This window comes from Morone saxatilis, unplaced genomic scaffold, assembly GCF_004916995.1.
Source record: "Morone saxatilis isolate NCDOM2014 unplaced genomic scaffold, NCSU_SB_2.0 Contig18, whole genome shotgun sequence".
Lineage (NCBI taxonomy): Eukaryota > Metazoa > Chordata > Actinopteri > Moronidae > Morone > Morone saxatilis.
In genome coordinates this window covers 18625344-18638337 of record NW_023339740.1, presented here as the reverse complement: position 1 = coordinate 18638337, position 12994 = coordinate 18625344, and the positions used below count along the sequence as shown (strand labels likewise).

Genomic DNA, 12994 nt, shown 5'->3' with positions numbered 1-12994 from the left:
AGACTTTCTATTCCAAATGATTTGCGACATACAGTATATCTGCTGTCAGTATTGGTCAATACTTTTATCATATGGTAATGAGACACTGCTGAAGCCAAAATTTAACCCAAAAGAAAATAAATTCACCTCAATTTTTTTTTGTAATGTTAATAAGCCTTGTTAATATTTGAACTGTGAATTCCCGAGGAAGTATGGTGTATGGTGTCCCCGCCCAACAAAAGCCTTATCTGAACTAATATCTGAACAAGTGTAGTAATGAATTGAATAGTTAAACAATGCAGCGCTCACATTAATCACTGGTGCGGTTCAAACATCGAAAGGTGCTTTGATGTTTGGATATTGTCCTGGTAAACAAAACATATATAAAACTATAAAACTTTGATTGCTACTCTCCCCTGACACTATTGGCTGTTACTACAAAACAAAACATGGTTCTCCTTTCAGAGTGGTGCCATTTTCATGAACATGTACAATGAAAATATTACATTTGCTGTGTGTGAAATCATGTCAACCTTATTGGCTTTGTTGCCTTTCAAAAAAAGTACGTTTTACAGTATACATCTAAATGAATACACCTTTTACACACAGCTTTCAGAGGAAAAGCTTTCTTTTGTGTATTGGCATTAAACATCAAGAGTCACCAAACTTTATCAATAAGAACTGTGTTTTTGACTCTGTACCCACAGGTAGACAGAAGATCTTCAAAGGTCATGCATTGAGAAAATATTATGTAATTTTCTGTGTGTCTGTAGGAAACATTCACCTATATGTTTAGTGGATCTACGAGTTTTTGCTTTTCCTCGTTCGTGAGTTACATTGTTGTTTCACTTTTGTCTCTAAAAATAAACCACAACTAGTGTAGCATTGTTATGATTGTAGCCTTGCATGACACTTAAGCAGTGGAACAATGGAGCAAAACTATCTGGCTCTAGATGAGTTGACAGGGCAAAGGTGTGTCTTTAAAAAGCTTAGGGAGAAGGAAGTTGTGGACTGTTTCTCTCATTATGTGAAAATCTATTGTAAGTCACATAATAACACGATGGACCTGTTGCTTGCTTCCAAAAGACACCAAATTGCTTTCTAAATAATGTATTGTTTGTTCAGAAATGGTAAAAAGCGAGAGACTCAGATCTTGTCACAGGCTAGTCTTAGATACATTTTGATATGTTTTGGTATCACCAAAAAATCTGTGTGGTACTGTACTGTATGTCTCCCCTGACCCCCTACCCTCTATAAGTTATGTGGGGTTAATCAGTGTATTGTTAATGTTTTATAATGTTCTTATATCCCGCATGCAGTAAAAATAAATAAAATGAAGACATAATTAATAAGTTTGTAAACAAGCAGCATGACTGTTAAAGGAAGGCTCTGACATTTTAGGAAATTTGCTTAACGTATTTGCCGTCCTACTGAGCCATTTTATTTATATCTATCTGCTAGCCACAGTAAAAAGGTAAAAAAGAAAAGAAAAGAAAAAAGAAAAAGAAACTTTCAATACAAAGACACTGTAGCTCAATTAAGCCTAGTTTAGCAAGACTGAAAGCATGTGGAAACAACTAGCCACAGTCAAAATAAAAAGTAAAACGCCTTCAGCAACTCCAACTTTCAATCTTTTTATATTGTATCTTCTCTACTGGACATGCATACATATCACTGATGTTGATAAGACAGCAAAATATGCAATATGAGTATTCTTTATGCACTATGACAAACAAAATAATTATACGATGACAAATGAGCTCATGGATCCTGGGGAAAGTTGACAGCAAGGGAGATAAGATTAAACTCCTTTGCAGGTTTAAATAGCAGTCATAAATTACTAAAAGACTCCAGATAAAGAAAATAACTATAAAAACATCCTCTTTTACTGACAAGGAAACAGTGATTCTGTGGACCTATGGACCAAGCCCAGATTTATTTTAAATTGATCCTATTTCCCTTACAACAATAAACACAGTGGCTATTGGATTCAGTGCTGCTGACGTGTGTGTAAAACACTTAGGTGCGTCAATTACAGCCCTTTAACAGCTACTGACTATGAATCATTAGTTGTGATTCCAGTTCATAGGACTGTTTCTCTTCCTCCTTCCTTCATTCATTCTATTCATCGTCTACTGAAAAACAAGTGTATACTAATATAAACACTAGTCTACTGGAAATAGGTGTTTTTAGGAATGAACTGTTCCCATCAAATAATCGTATGTTGGTGGGTTGCACCTTGTAGAATTAACACATTCAGGGTGCAACAAACAGGTGATGTGAGCATTGAATCACATAGTTCGTAAAAGGAGTTAAGGGAAGTAAATACCTTTTAAAAAGGAAAGGAGACAAAAGCATTATCAGAACCCATATCTGAACAAGTTTAGTAGGTTTTGTAAATGCCTTTGAGTATTTTCTTACCTTTTCTTACCTGGCTCTGGTTACAATGTAAAGGGCAGCCTGTTTTTGTGAACGCGTCCTAAAACAGAAACATGACTACATGGTGTGAAAATAATATGAAAACAACCTAATTACAGCCAGTCATACTCTAACCAATAAGGGTTAAAGAGGGGATATTATGAGGAGTATTTGGAGGTATGAATTGTTGGCTATGCGACACAGCAACCATTCAGCTGAAAGGGCCCACAGAGGATTTGGTTAAAGAATGGGGTTTGTGTGGGCACTTATAACACAATGTGTGATTCCTTGAGTGAATAGCCCTTAAAAACCAACCTGAAGAGTATTTTTAAGAAGCTTTTATTTTTCTCTTTTCTTATTTTACATTTTCGTAACCATGCATACGGTGTGCTTATTGTATCCTGAATAAATTGTATTTTTAGACTTCTCTTACTGACAGTATGCCAGACCATATCTTATAAAACAAACAATATTACATTTCATGTAAACATAGGCTTATCTGACCTTAATTCAGTGAGGTAACCTTTGTGTTTACTGTGGTTATGACTGCTGCACATTTGCTGCACATCTTGGGTGATACACAAGGCTGGATTACCAACCAGGGAAAGCTGACAAATGTCTCGAGGTCTGAAAGCTCCAGGCTTTAAAGTGATTAAACTGGTTTGTACTAGTGAAAAATTTGGGTATGCACCACTAAAACACAAAATCAACTGACATTAATATAGGGCCTTAAGCTGGGTCCTGGTTTATTACCTGATCCTGAAGCCCTGTCTTGAGGAGGGAACGTGTGTCAAATTTAGTTTTAAGACCTTCATTTTTTCCCTTTTTCACTGTTATACTGCACAGTCCTAAATTTATGTTTTAGGAAATCACCCGCCAGCAAATATGGACTTCTGTCAACCTAGTAGAACTGTACACATTGAATCAGATTATTTACATAATCATTTAATTATTAAAAAAATATTTAAAACAATAACAATTTTAGCTGAGTAAAAGCAGAGAAGCATTACACACATATACTAATAGTATCAAAACAGTACACATTATGAAGAATGACCACTGAATGTTACATTACTGGATTGTTATTATTGATGCCATAGCACATAACCAGCATTGTTTTAACCATCATATGTTGTAAAGAACTAGTAACATCTGTCAGGCGAATGTAGGCCTATTTGGGTTTTTAAAAGTACAATCTTTCCCTATTAATTTAGTGGAGTGTAAGTATTAAGTACAGTCCATTAACCATGTACCAAGTAGCATAAAATAGAAATATAATTAACTCAAATTTGTGCTAAGCAGTCCTTGAGTAAAAATGCACTTATTTTGAAAAGGCAAAACCCAGCACCACATTTTCTTCAAGCTTAATCGAGCTTAATCGATTACTCCTGTTTAAAGTCATGATAAGGTTTACAAACTAAATATTTTTCAAGGGATAAGTGCATCAATTTGATAGAAAACTGTCCGTTTTTTCTCCACTTCCTCGACACAACCCGATGACACAACCACTAACTTACATGTTAAATATTTCTATCGGTGCCACACTGCTGACACCTGGCGGTAATAGTGCGTCATTACACTTTAAAATGAAAATATATTCACTTGAACATCTAGCTGGATTAATATCATATAAATCAGTTTACTCTCGACTGCATAGCCTTTTATTTTAACATACTCAACATGTAATAGTATCTCTGTGACATGGCGGTTTATACTCAGAAATACTTATTAACGGTGCAACGTTCCCTTTAAGAGACCGACCAGATGCTCAGCGCCCAATCGCGGCGCGTAAACTGAACTTTGTTGTTGTCAGCAACTATCACTAGCCGGTGAGCTAACCGTACGAGAACCGTTTGTCTCCACCGTAACACAGAGCCAGGGGGACGGTAACGGTTGTAACGGTCGCAACGGTCAGAACAGTCGCTACCAACGGCTCCGATATCAGGAAAGACGACTGCTGCAATGGTGAGTGTACGTTAACGTTAACTGTGTGACGCTTGTTACCGGGGAGTACGTTTGAAGTACGTTTCCTGTTTGTAGTTTACGTTCGCTGGTAAAGTAAAAGTAAAAAAGTGGGAATAGAGGATTGGTTTTATATGCACAGGATTTACCCAATGCTTTATCATTAAGTGAATTGGTACTGGTCGTATTTCAGGCTTTCTTAGTTACAGTAGGTAATCTGGATTTTAAATGAATGAAAGTGTCTGGGACAAAATGGTAATCCTGTCTCCAGTATGAAAGTGTATTTCAGGAAATATCTTTTCTACAGTAACTACTTTACAAGCAGGGGAGTAACTGATTATATGTTACAGTTAACTTAAGTCATCAGGATAATAACTGTAATGCATTAGTTACAGAAAAAAAGATGATCAGATTACAGTTACATTTAGTAAAAATGATGATTTAGCAGCATTAAAATACCATTAAAATACATTAGTTTTACTTCAAATGCACTGAGCAAAGGACACAGTTTTGAGGCTTTTTATTTTCTTCTTTTCAAAGGTTACATTGTTCAATTACTTACTTATATTACCTGCATCAATACTTCTGTACATGACTTGTGTTTACACATTTGATGTTATGGTAATTCAAAAGTAATGGAAAGTAATCAAGTTACGTTACTTTAATATTGTGATACCTGGATTAGGTTACTGACGACATATTTTAACAGGTAACGAGTATTTGTATTGGATTACATTTTTACTGTGACAGGAATGAAAAACTCTTTATTTCTGTGGTATTTTTGCACTTTGCTGTATCACACAATGTTAAAGTTAATCACTATTCTGTGTGCCAAGCTTTTAATACAATTTACACATGTATACTTGTGTATTAAACATAGCATGTAGTCATAATATTCTGTATGTTGAATAATGTAAAAGTAAAAGTAAGGTTGTCTCACCACAGTACATTGTGCTACTGTGACTTTATACTGTATCGTGTGTATGCTGCTTATGTGTCATATTTAAGTTGTAGTTACAGATTTTATATATTATTAGCCCTTTAAAATTGCAGTATTTTTGCTTTTGTGGCAGGCAAACTCGTGTCAATCATGTTTGGGATGTTGGATGGAGTGAAACTTTTAAAATGGTGCTGAATAGATTAGTTAAGTGTCAGTCGACATATTCAGAAAGCAGTTATTTTTTGCCCTAGACATCGACAGCCCAATGGAGCATTTCCAATTCCTGTATGCACATGAATCTGAATACTTCTGCTGCGCTGTCTGTACAAATGTTGGGGAAATACTTTGAAAACAATCTGGACTAATGGTTAAAAAGTGACAGAAGTCTGTGTGTATCAATCTCTGAGAGAGAAGTAAATTAAGAGGATTGCACTAATAACTATGTAATCACATAGCTTCAAATCCCGTGGGCCATGTAGATGAGCTTTGTAGAACTTGTGAGCTACATACAGCAGCTTGAATCAGTTTGTTACCAGGTTTTGGATCAATTAAACAAAGTTTTTAGTTTTCCTAACACCTTGATTCATGGTTGGCTTGTATCTCCATAGCTGGCCACAACTTATCTCATTTATTTATCATAATGCTAATGTGTTGAGGTTAAAAAAAACATTAACCTAATTTAGTTTTGGAAAAATATACCTGTTGCTGCACAATATGGTAAAGATATTGCGATTATTTTGATAAATATTGAAATTGTGATATGATTTGGGATTAGTGTGGAAATGATTAAATTATAAATTTGCACTGAAAAAAGTATTAAAATCATGATGATGTGAAATTTTTTGGGGGGTCCGTACCAAATAAACATGTTTTCTTAAATCTGGAGAAAGACAGTTCATTATACTGTTTTTTCACATATTTGACCTTTTTTTGTTTTAAACTGCAGCTTCTGCAGGTTGCATTTTGGACTTTGCCACATTGCCAATTCGATAATATTTAAATTAATTGTGCAGCCCTAATAAAAAATCAAGTAAAATATGACTTATACATAGGGCTGCACAATATGATTCACAAACATGTTTTCTGACAGATGTTCACAACATTAGTAGGCCAGGGGATCCCTGCAGCTCTACAGTACTTCATAATAATGCTGGAGCCTGATCACATTTGCTATGGAAAATGACACCAACAAGAAACCAACTTCTTCAAAGTTTCTTTATTCACGTACACCTAATATTAATGTATATAAAAAAACCACAAATGCAAAAAAAAAGTACAAAACTGTACTAAAACCAAGTCTGACCTCCGCCTGCACCATATATAAATAAATTCATAAAGTCCTTTTCAACGTCACTCCGTTAACTCTCGACGCCATATTTGTCGAAGTGTCTCATAATGATGCCTATCTCCAGCTCCACCGTCCCCATGGCTTCGGTGTGCAGTCTGTATCTGTCCGCCCCGCTGTACACAAGCTCCGGGCTGCGGAGCTGAGGACCTCCGCCGACAAACATTTGCGCCAGCTGCTCCTGCCAGGACCCGATCGGCCTCCAGGTCACACAGCTGATCCGGTGGTGTCCGGGGCTGGAGGGGATATGGCAGTATCCGTAACCGTACAACTGGCAGCGGCCGAAGGAGTCCTGGTGCCACACCTGGAGGTGAAGCTTCGGCCAGCCTTGCACTCCCTTTGTGGCGTAGTGGAGATCAATCGGGTGGCTCCAGTACGCCATGTCTCCGATTTGGGGGATGTCCACCTGGGTCTGACCCTCCTTCAGCCCGGCCAGGAGACGCCATGCTCCTCCCGTATGAACTCCCCATTTGCAAAACAGACTGTTTTGCGGGAAACCAGTGCCACCGACGATCTGGCCTATAATGTGCAGTTCTGCCATGTCACAAATGTCTCCTTACACACACACACAAAAAAAAACATGCGGCACCGAAAGTCCTCTCTACTCTTCCTCCGAGTTCAACGGCTAACGGTAGTTCCAACGGCTAACGTTACTTCAACGGCTAACGGTCAGTAGCACCACAGCTCACGTCTCCTTGGTAACGCAGTCTTCTTCTTCTGCTGGTTCTTCCGTCTTATTCTTCGGGTGTTAATGGCGGTTGGCGGTGCATTAGCGCCACCTGCTGGACTGGAGTGTGGAGCAGCAAAACAAACAAACAAACAAACAAAAACTACTAAACTCTCTCTGTTATTTCTGTTATTTTTTAAATAATTAATGAATCGATTATGTACTTTCCATGAGGTAATGCAGTCTTCTTCTTCTGTTTGTTTTACGGCGGTTGGTATAATTTAAAAAAATATATATAATAATAATAATAATAATAATTAATAACAAAATAATAATTTAATTTACAATTTAAATGCCTTTAAAAAAACACACACAAACACACAAATTAGGTTTTTAAACACAATACCTGAAAAATAGGAAATTTGATTGGTCGAGATGTTGTTGTGTGAGAATTGCTGCCTGACAGACTAATAAGTGCAGGGGAATATGCCTTGGACTATATCTGGCATTGTTTATAAAAAAAACATCTGTGGACAGGAGACAAAAAACATGCCACATGTTAATCCCCTATAATCAACCAGTGAAGAAGACTGAATTTGTAATAAGTGTTAAGTTGTAGGTTTGTCTGGATTTAACCTAAAGGTAGGTTGAAAGTACACTGTGACACAGCGCCACCACACGATGTAGTGCTTTCCAACTCCAACCAGTATATTTTTTTGTAGTAGAAAATGAACTAATGTGGTCAAAACCAATCCATATTATTTAGTGTATGTTTAGTAAGTCCAGTAAGCCGTGACAGTGAACCAGCATGCACAGCACCAGGATCCTAAAACTGAAGCAGCTAAATACAATTGAGCCATTGTTAATTTTATTATTAACACATCAGCTTTTCCTACTGTGGCATATCAATATGTCTTCAGTGAACAAAACCTGTGTTTAAGTAAACACATACTTTGCTCCAGTGTTCTAACCCTTTTGTCTTCATAAAGTATACAGCTGGATTCTCAATGGCATGTTTATGAAGATTGCCAGTATTTTACAGGCCTGACTTGCCTACAAGCTGTACTGAAAACAGAGTGCAGTACTGTATAAACACTTGACTCAGTGCAGAGTATGTCATCAGCCTTTTAGCTACGTATGACAATTATGGGGTTGACTGCTGGTGTTGCCAGGCCACCGTCAATAATATCGCACACTCACACAGTCCTGATGATGCAGATTAGCTATTTCGTTAGTGTTTAACTCCCAGTGATGATGTTTTTTAAACTTTGAACTTTGATTGTTGCTTATTTAGTCATTACTATTTACCATTATTGAGAAGTACTTAAAATTCCAAGCAAGTTTTTACAGGCTTTAATATGGCTGCTGCAATCTGTCTCTTTCTCCATTTAGTCTGATCCGACTCTAGAGAGACATTTCAAGGGTCACAGGGATGCTGTGACCAGTGTGGACTTCAGCTGCAACATGAAACAGATCGGTAACTGCTACTTTAGTTTTACTCTGTGTCTCGTGTTCGTCTGCCTGTGGCCAGATTATTTGCTGCACCTGTTTGCTGTTGTCTTTTTATTTTAATTTTCTGTGCGGTATGTTCTTTGCACTCATACATACTGTGTTCAGTTTACTCACCTGTGCTCTATCCTCTCCCAGCCACAGGCTCTATGGACTCCTGTGTGATGATTTGGAACATGAAACCTCAGATGCGAGCTTATCGTTTTGATGGACACAAAGATGCTGTCACTTCTGTTCAGTTTTCTCCCTCTGGCCACCTGGTGGCCTCCGCCTCCAGAGACAAGACTGTACGTCTTTGGGTGCCCAGCATGTGAGTTTTGTAGTGGTACATCTCTAGTGTCACTCACTATTATTTTATTCCACAAGAAAGCTGCCACAAAGGACTGTGATGCTGACTCACAAAAAAAATCTCCTGCTTCTGTCAGCACAGAAGAAGGCACACATTTGTGAACACCCACTGGTTTAGTTTTGGTAGTTTGTTTTAAAAGTTTGTTTGTGTGTGTGTGTGTGTGTACAGGAAGGCTGAGTCAACAGCGTTCAGGGCTCACACTGCCACCGTGCGCAGCGTTAACTTCTCCGGTGACGGACAGAGTCTGGTCACAGCCTCTGACGACAAGAGCATCAAAGTGTGGACCGTCCACAGGCAAAAGTTCCTCTTCTCTCTCAACCAGCACATCAACTGGGTCCGCTGTGCCAAGTATGATGCACACACACATAATTACAAAAAACATCTAGACATTACTGACTTGTTTTACAACTGTACAAATTATATTATGGCCAGTTTTTTGATCTAAAATTTCCAATACATTTTTTGCAGGTTTTCTCCAGATGATCGTTTGATTGTGTCGTCCAGTGATGATAAGACCATAAAGCTGTGGGACAAGAATAGCAGAGACTGTATTCATTCTTTCTATGAACATGCTGGGTGAGCACTTAAGGCAAGGAAGAAAAACTAAAAGCATGAGAAAAATGTGGATGTTTGTATGTGGGGGAGAAATAATTACAGTGAGAAACATTTCTTGTTAATGTTTCTTCTGATATGTTGAGGATTTAGAGAACTATGTACTGTGTGTATACGTATATATAAATATAATATTTATATATATATATATATATATATATACATATAATATTTATAGAAAAAACATTTACACTGATGTTTCAGCAGCAACAGTTAAACATAAATGAATAGGTTTTTGATTTTAAAATGAATTGTGTAAAGAAATAGACCAGAAGCCTGACCGAAGCCTGACCAGAGACCTTATTTCATTAAATAACATGTTTTCTGTCTCCCAAGTTATGCAAACTATGTGGACTTCCATCCCAGTGGGACATGCATCGCTGCCTCCAGTACTGACAACTCTGTCAAAGTATGGGACATCAGATCTCATAAGATGCTACAGCACTATCAAGGTAAAGACACCTCAAAAACTGTATAAAGGAAGTATTTATGTGAACACGCACACAGCATTTGACACTGGTTTTAAGATGCTCTCACTGCACTTACATACAGAAGATAGAAATAGACGTACAACTAAAAACAAGTGCAACAATGATGCAAACACTCAAAGTCTTGTCATCCACTCCCACCAAACGCTGCAATGCAGCTTAAGTAAAGCTTCACCTTTAAACGCAGTGAAAGATATAGCCGAGGCTGACAACAGATTACTGAAATAACACCTATAAAGCTTTAAAGCTCACCATTAACATGGTAATCGAGATTTATGAGTCCTTGCATATTGAATAAACCAAGCCTGCCAGTCAGTCTGATTGTTCTAATCAGCTCTCTTAAATAGATTTGAGTTGTGAGATCTAATAATGGATAATCACATCTGTCTGAAGAGATGGGGCATGAAGATAAAAGCCTTTCCTCTCCTCTTGCCTTCTCCACTGTGCCTTATTTAACACACACACACACACTGTAGTAAATTACCAATTGTGCACACATTGTGTAATATTTTGTTTAAAATATGGTGTATTTACTCATGACAATCACTGGTAACTGTTAGTTTGTTAAGTTGTCTTTTAGTCATCTTAGCTAGCTTTTGGGCGGTTAATTCAACTGGTTTTGTGTTTTGTGTATCCCTGCATGAACCTGAGTCATACCAGAGAATACATTCTTCACTATATCACTTCACTTATCACTATATCTATATGTGTCATAGCATCTTGCAGCCAGCAGAGGGACTATGTCGCTCACCAAACGTCTGCTGTCTTCATCTCAGTAAAGAGCCCAGTCACCACATGGTAGAATAGTTTCAGATCCGGATACGTTTTAAACAGTAGCAGCTAATCAACTTGTTGTAATGCTACGTGCTGATGTAACCCTAATGTTAAGCCATTCTCAAGTTACACAGAAACTGAGGCATTGTGACGTACAGCAGCAGTGCACTTCAGTGGGATTCAGGCATATCCATGTTAGCGAGCATCTGCCCTGCTGAAGTGTCCTTGAGCCAGACACTGAACTCTTAACCGACCTGTTCCTCTGACATCCAGTTTAAAGAGAAAAGAAAATTATTTTGAGAGCATCAATAATGTGTATCATTTCTTCAGATTCATTTTGACCTTTAATTAAGTTTTTGATGTTCTGTCTGTGTGTGGTGTGTGTGGTGTGTGTGGTGTGTGTGTGTGTGTTTTCCAGTCCACAGTGGGGTGGTGAACAGCTTGTCTTTCCACCCAGCTGGTAATTTCCTCATCACTGCATCCAGCGATTCCACAATGAAGATACTGGACCTTGTAGAGGGCAAGCTACTGTATACACTGCACGGACACCAGGTAGACACACACACACACTAAGACAACGACACACACACACACACTGAAGACAGTTCAGATATCCCACAGGCCAAACTGTGCAGTCACGGTAGGTCATGTCTGTAGTCTGTGTGAGTGTGTTTGACATCTCCTTTGTGCATGTTTGATTGTCTGAAGTGTGTATGTGTGCAAGTGTGTGCGTATGATGCCTTTTTTTTGTATGTGGTGTATTTTAGTACTTGCCAGGCGAGCGGGCAGCCCACTCATGATGAGTCATCTCAGGGTTGTTGGAAGGAAACAGAACTGTGTTTCTGCCTCCGTTCCTCAGGATCCTCTCCTCCTCTTCTTCTCTTCCTCCTCCTCTCTGTTTCCGTGCCGTCCTCTCTCTTTGACTTTAACACTCCCCTCCGTGTGTTCTGGGGATGTTTTAGCATCGACACCATCATTATCGACCTCATTTCCCTCCTCGTCCTTCTCTGTTTGCTCCATCCTCTTCCCTTTCTCCTGCCTCTCATGTACTCACATTTTGGCTGGCCGGACTAGTTGGCCGGACAGCTCACTGACTGTATCTGTTTGTTTGAACAGCTGATGGACTGGCTTGCTGGCTAGTTGTGGAAATCAGTGGCTTGCCAGTACCACATGTGGTCCATCTGTTTATCTATCCCTCTGTACACGTTGCCTGTCTCTCATCCTGTCTTTTTTGTCTGTGTCACCTGTGCTTTCCTTCAGCTGCTTGCCAAAACCTTTCCCTTTGTCGAGATGGAAAAAAAAACCACTTTTCCCCCTTCTTTCTTCACACCTCCAAATTTGTCATCTCCTGCACTCTGTCTCCATTTCTGTTGTTGTTCTTTTTGGCTCAGTGGTAACTCTGCCAATCTGTTGGTGCTGGGTGCGCTCAGGGTGTTAATTGTCTCTCCAGTCGCATAGCTAGAGATGGGAGAGACCCCCATCTGTTCAGTGTGGGTGTATAGGTTTATGTGTGTTTATGTGTCTGCTTGCATGTGTTATTCTTGTGTATATGTGTGGACCCATGTGCGTACTGTATGTGAAAACACATGAGGGCTCTGAGGGAGTGTTTTGTCTGTTGGATCTGACAAACGTGTTGTTTACCTCGCCTCAGGAGACCTTACCTGGTTGGGTTAAATTAGCCTAATTTAGGTAGATTTGTCTCTCTGCTTCTCCTGTCTGACAGCTGACTTTCACAATGTGATCCAAAACTTTTTATGAAGAAACTTCAACTTAGTACATGAGTACCTTTTAGCTTTTAAGACCCCATTAAAGAGATAAGATGCTAGAGTATTTCTATAGTTAAATGCACTCCTGCCTGAAACTCATTATAGGGTGGGTGAGATTTGAATTTAGAAGTAAAAAGAAATACCATGATATTATTATGCTCTTCTTTTAAAGGTACCCGGTGGAG

At 38.6% G+C, this 12994-nt stretch overlaps 2 protein-coding genes across 2 annotated transcripts in view; one reads left to right on the top strand and one right to left on the bottom strand.

The window, feature by feature from the left end:
• Nucleotides 1-4196: 4196 nt before the first annotated feature.
• poc1a (POC1 centriolar protein A) overlaps nt 4197-12994 on the top strand; it is a gene marked incomplete in the record, with an annotated part of 36118 nt that continues 27320 nt past the window's right edge. The window contains 7 exon segments of the mRNA XM_035661174.1: nt 4197-4362; nt 8704-8788; nt 8959-9130; nt 9338-9517; nt 9638-9745; nt 10118-10233; nt 11462-11595. Coding sequence (XP_035517067.1) covers nt 4360-4362; nt 8704-8788; nt 8959-9130; nt 9338-9517; nt 9638-9745; nt 10118-10233; nt 11462-11595 — 798 coding nt within the window.
• Nucleotides 6512-7360, bottom strand: b9d2 (B9 domain containing 2). Its single transcript, XM_035661175.1, has one exon. The coding sequence runs from the start codon at nt 7183-7185 to the stop codon at nt 6658-6660; it is 528 nt and encodes a 175-aa protein (XP_035517068.1). The 5' UTR covers nt 7186-7360; the 3' UTR covers nt 6512-6657.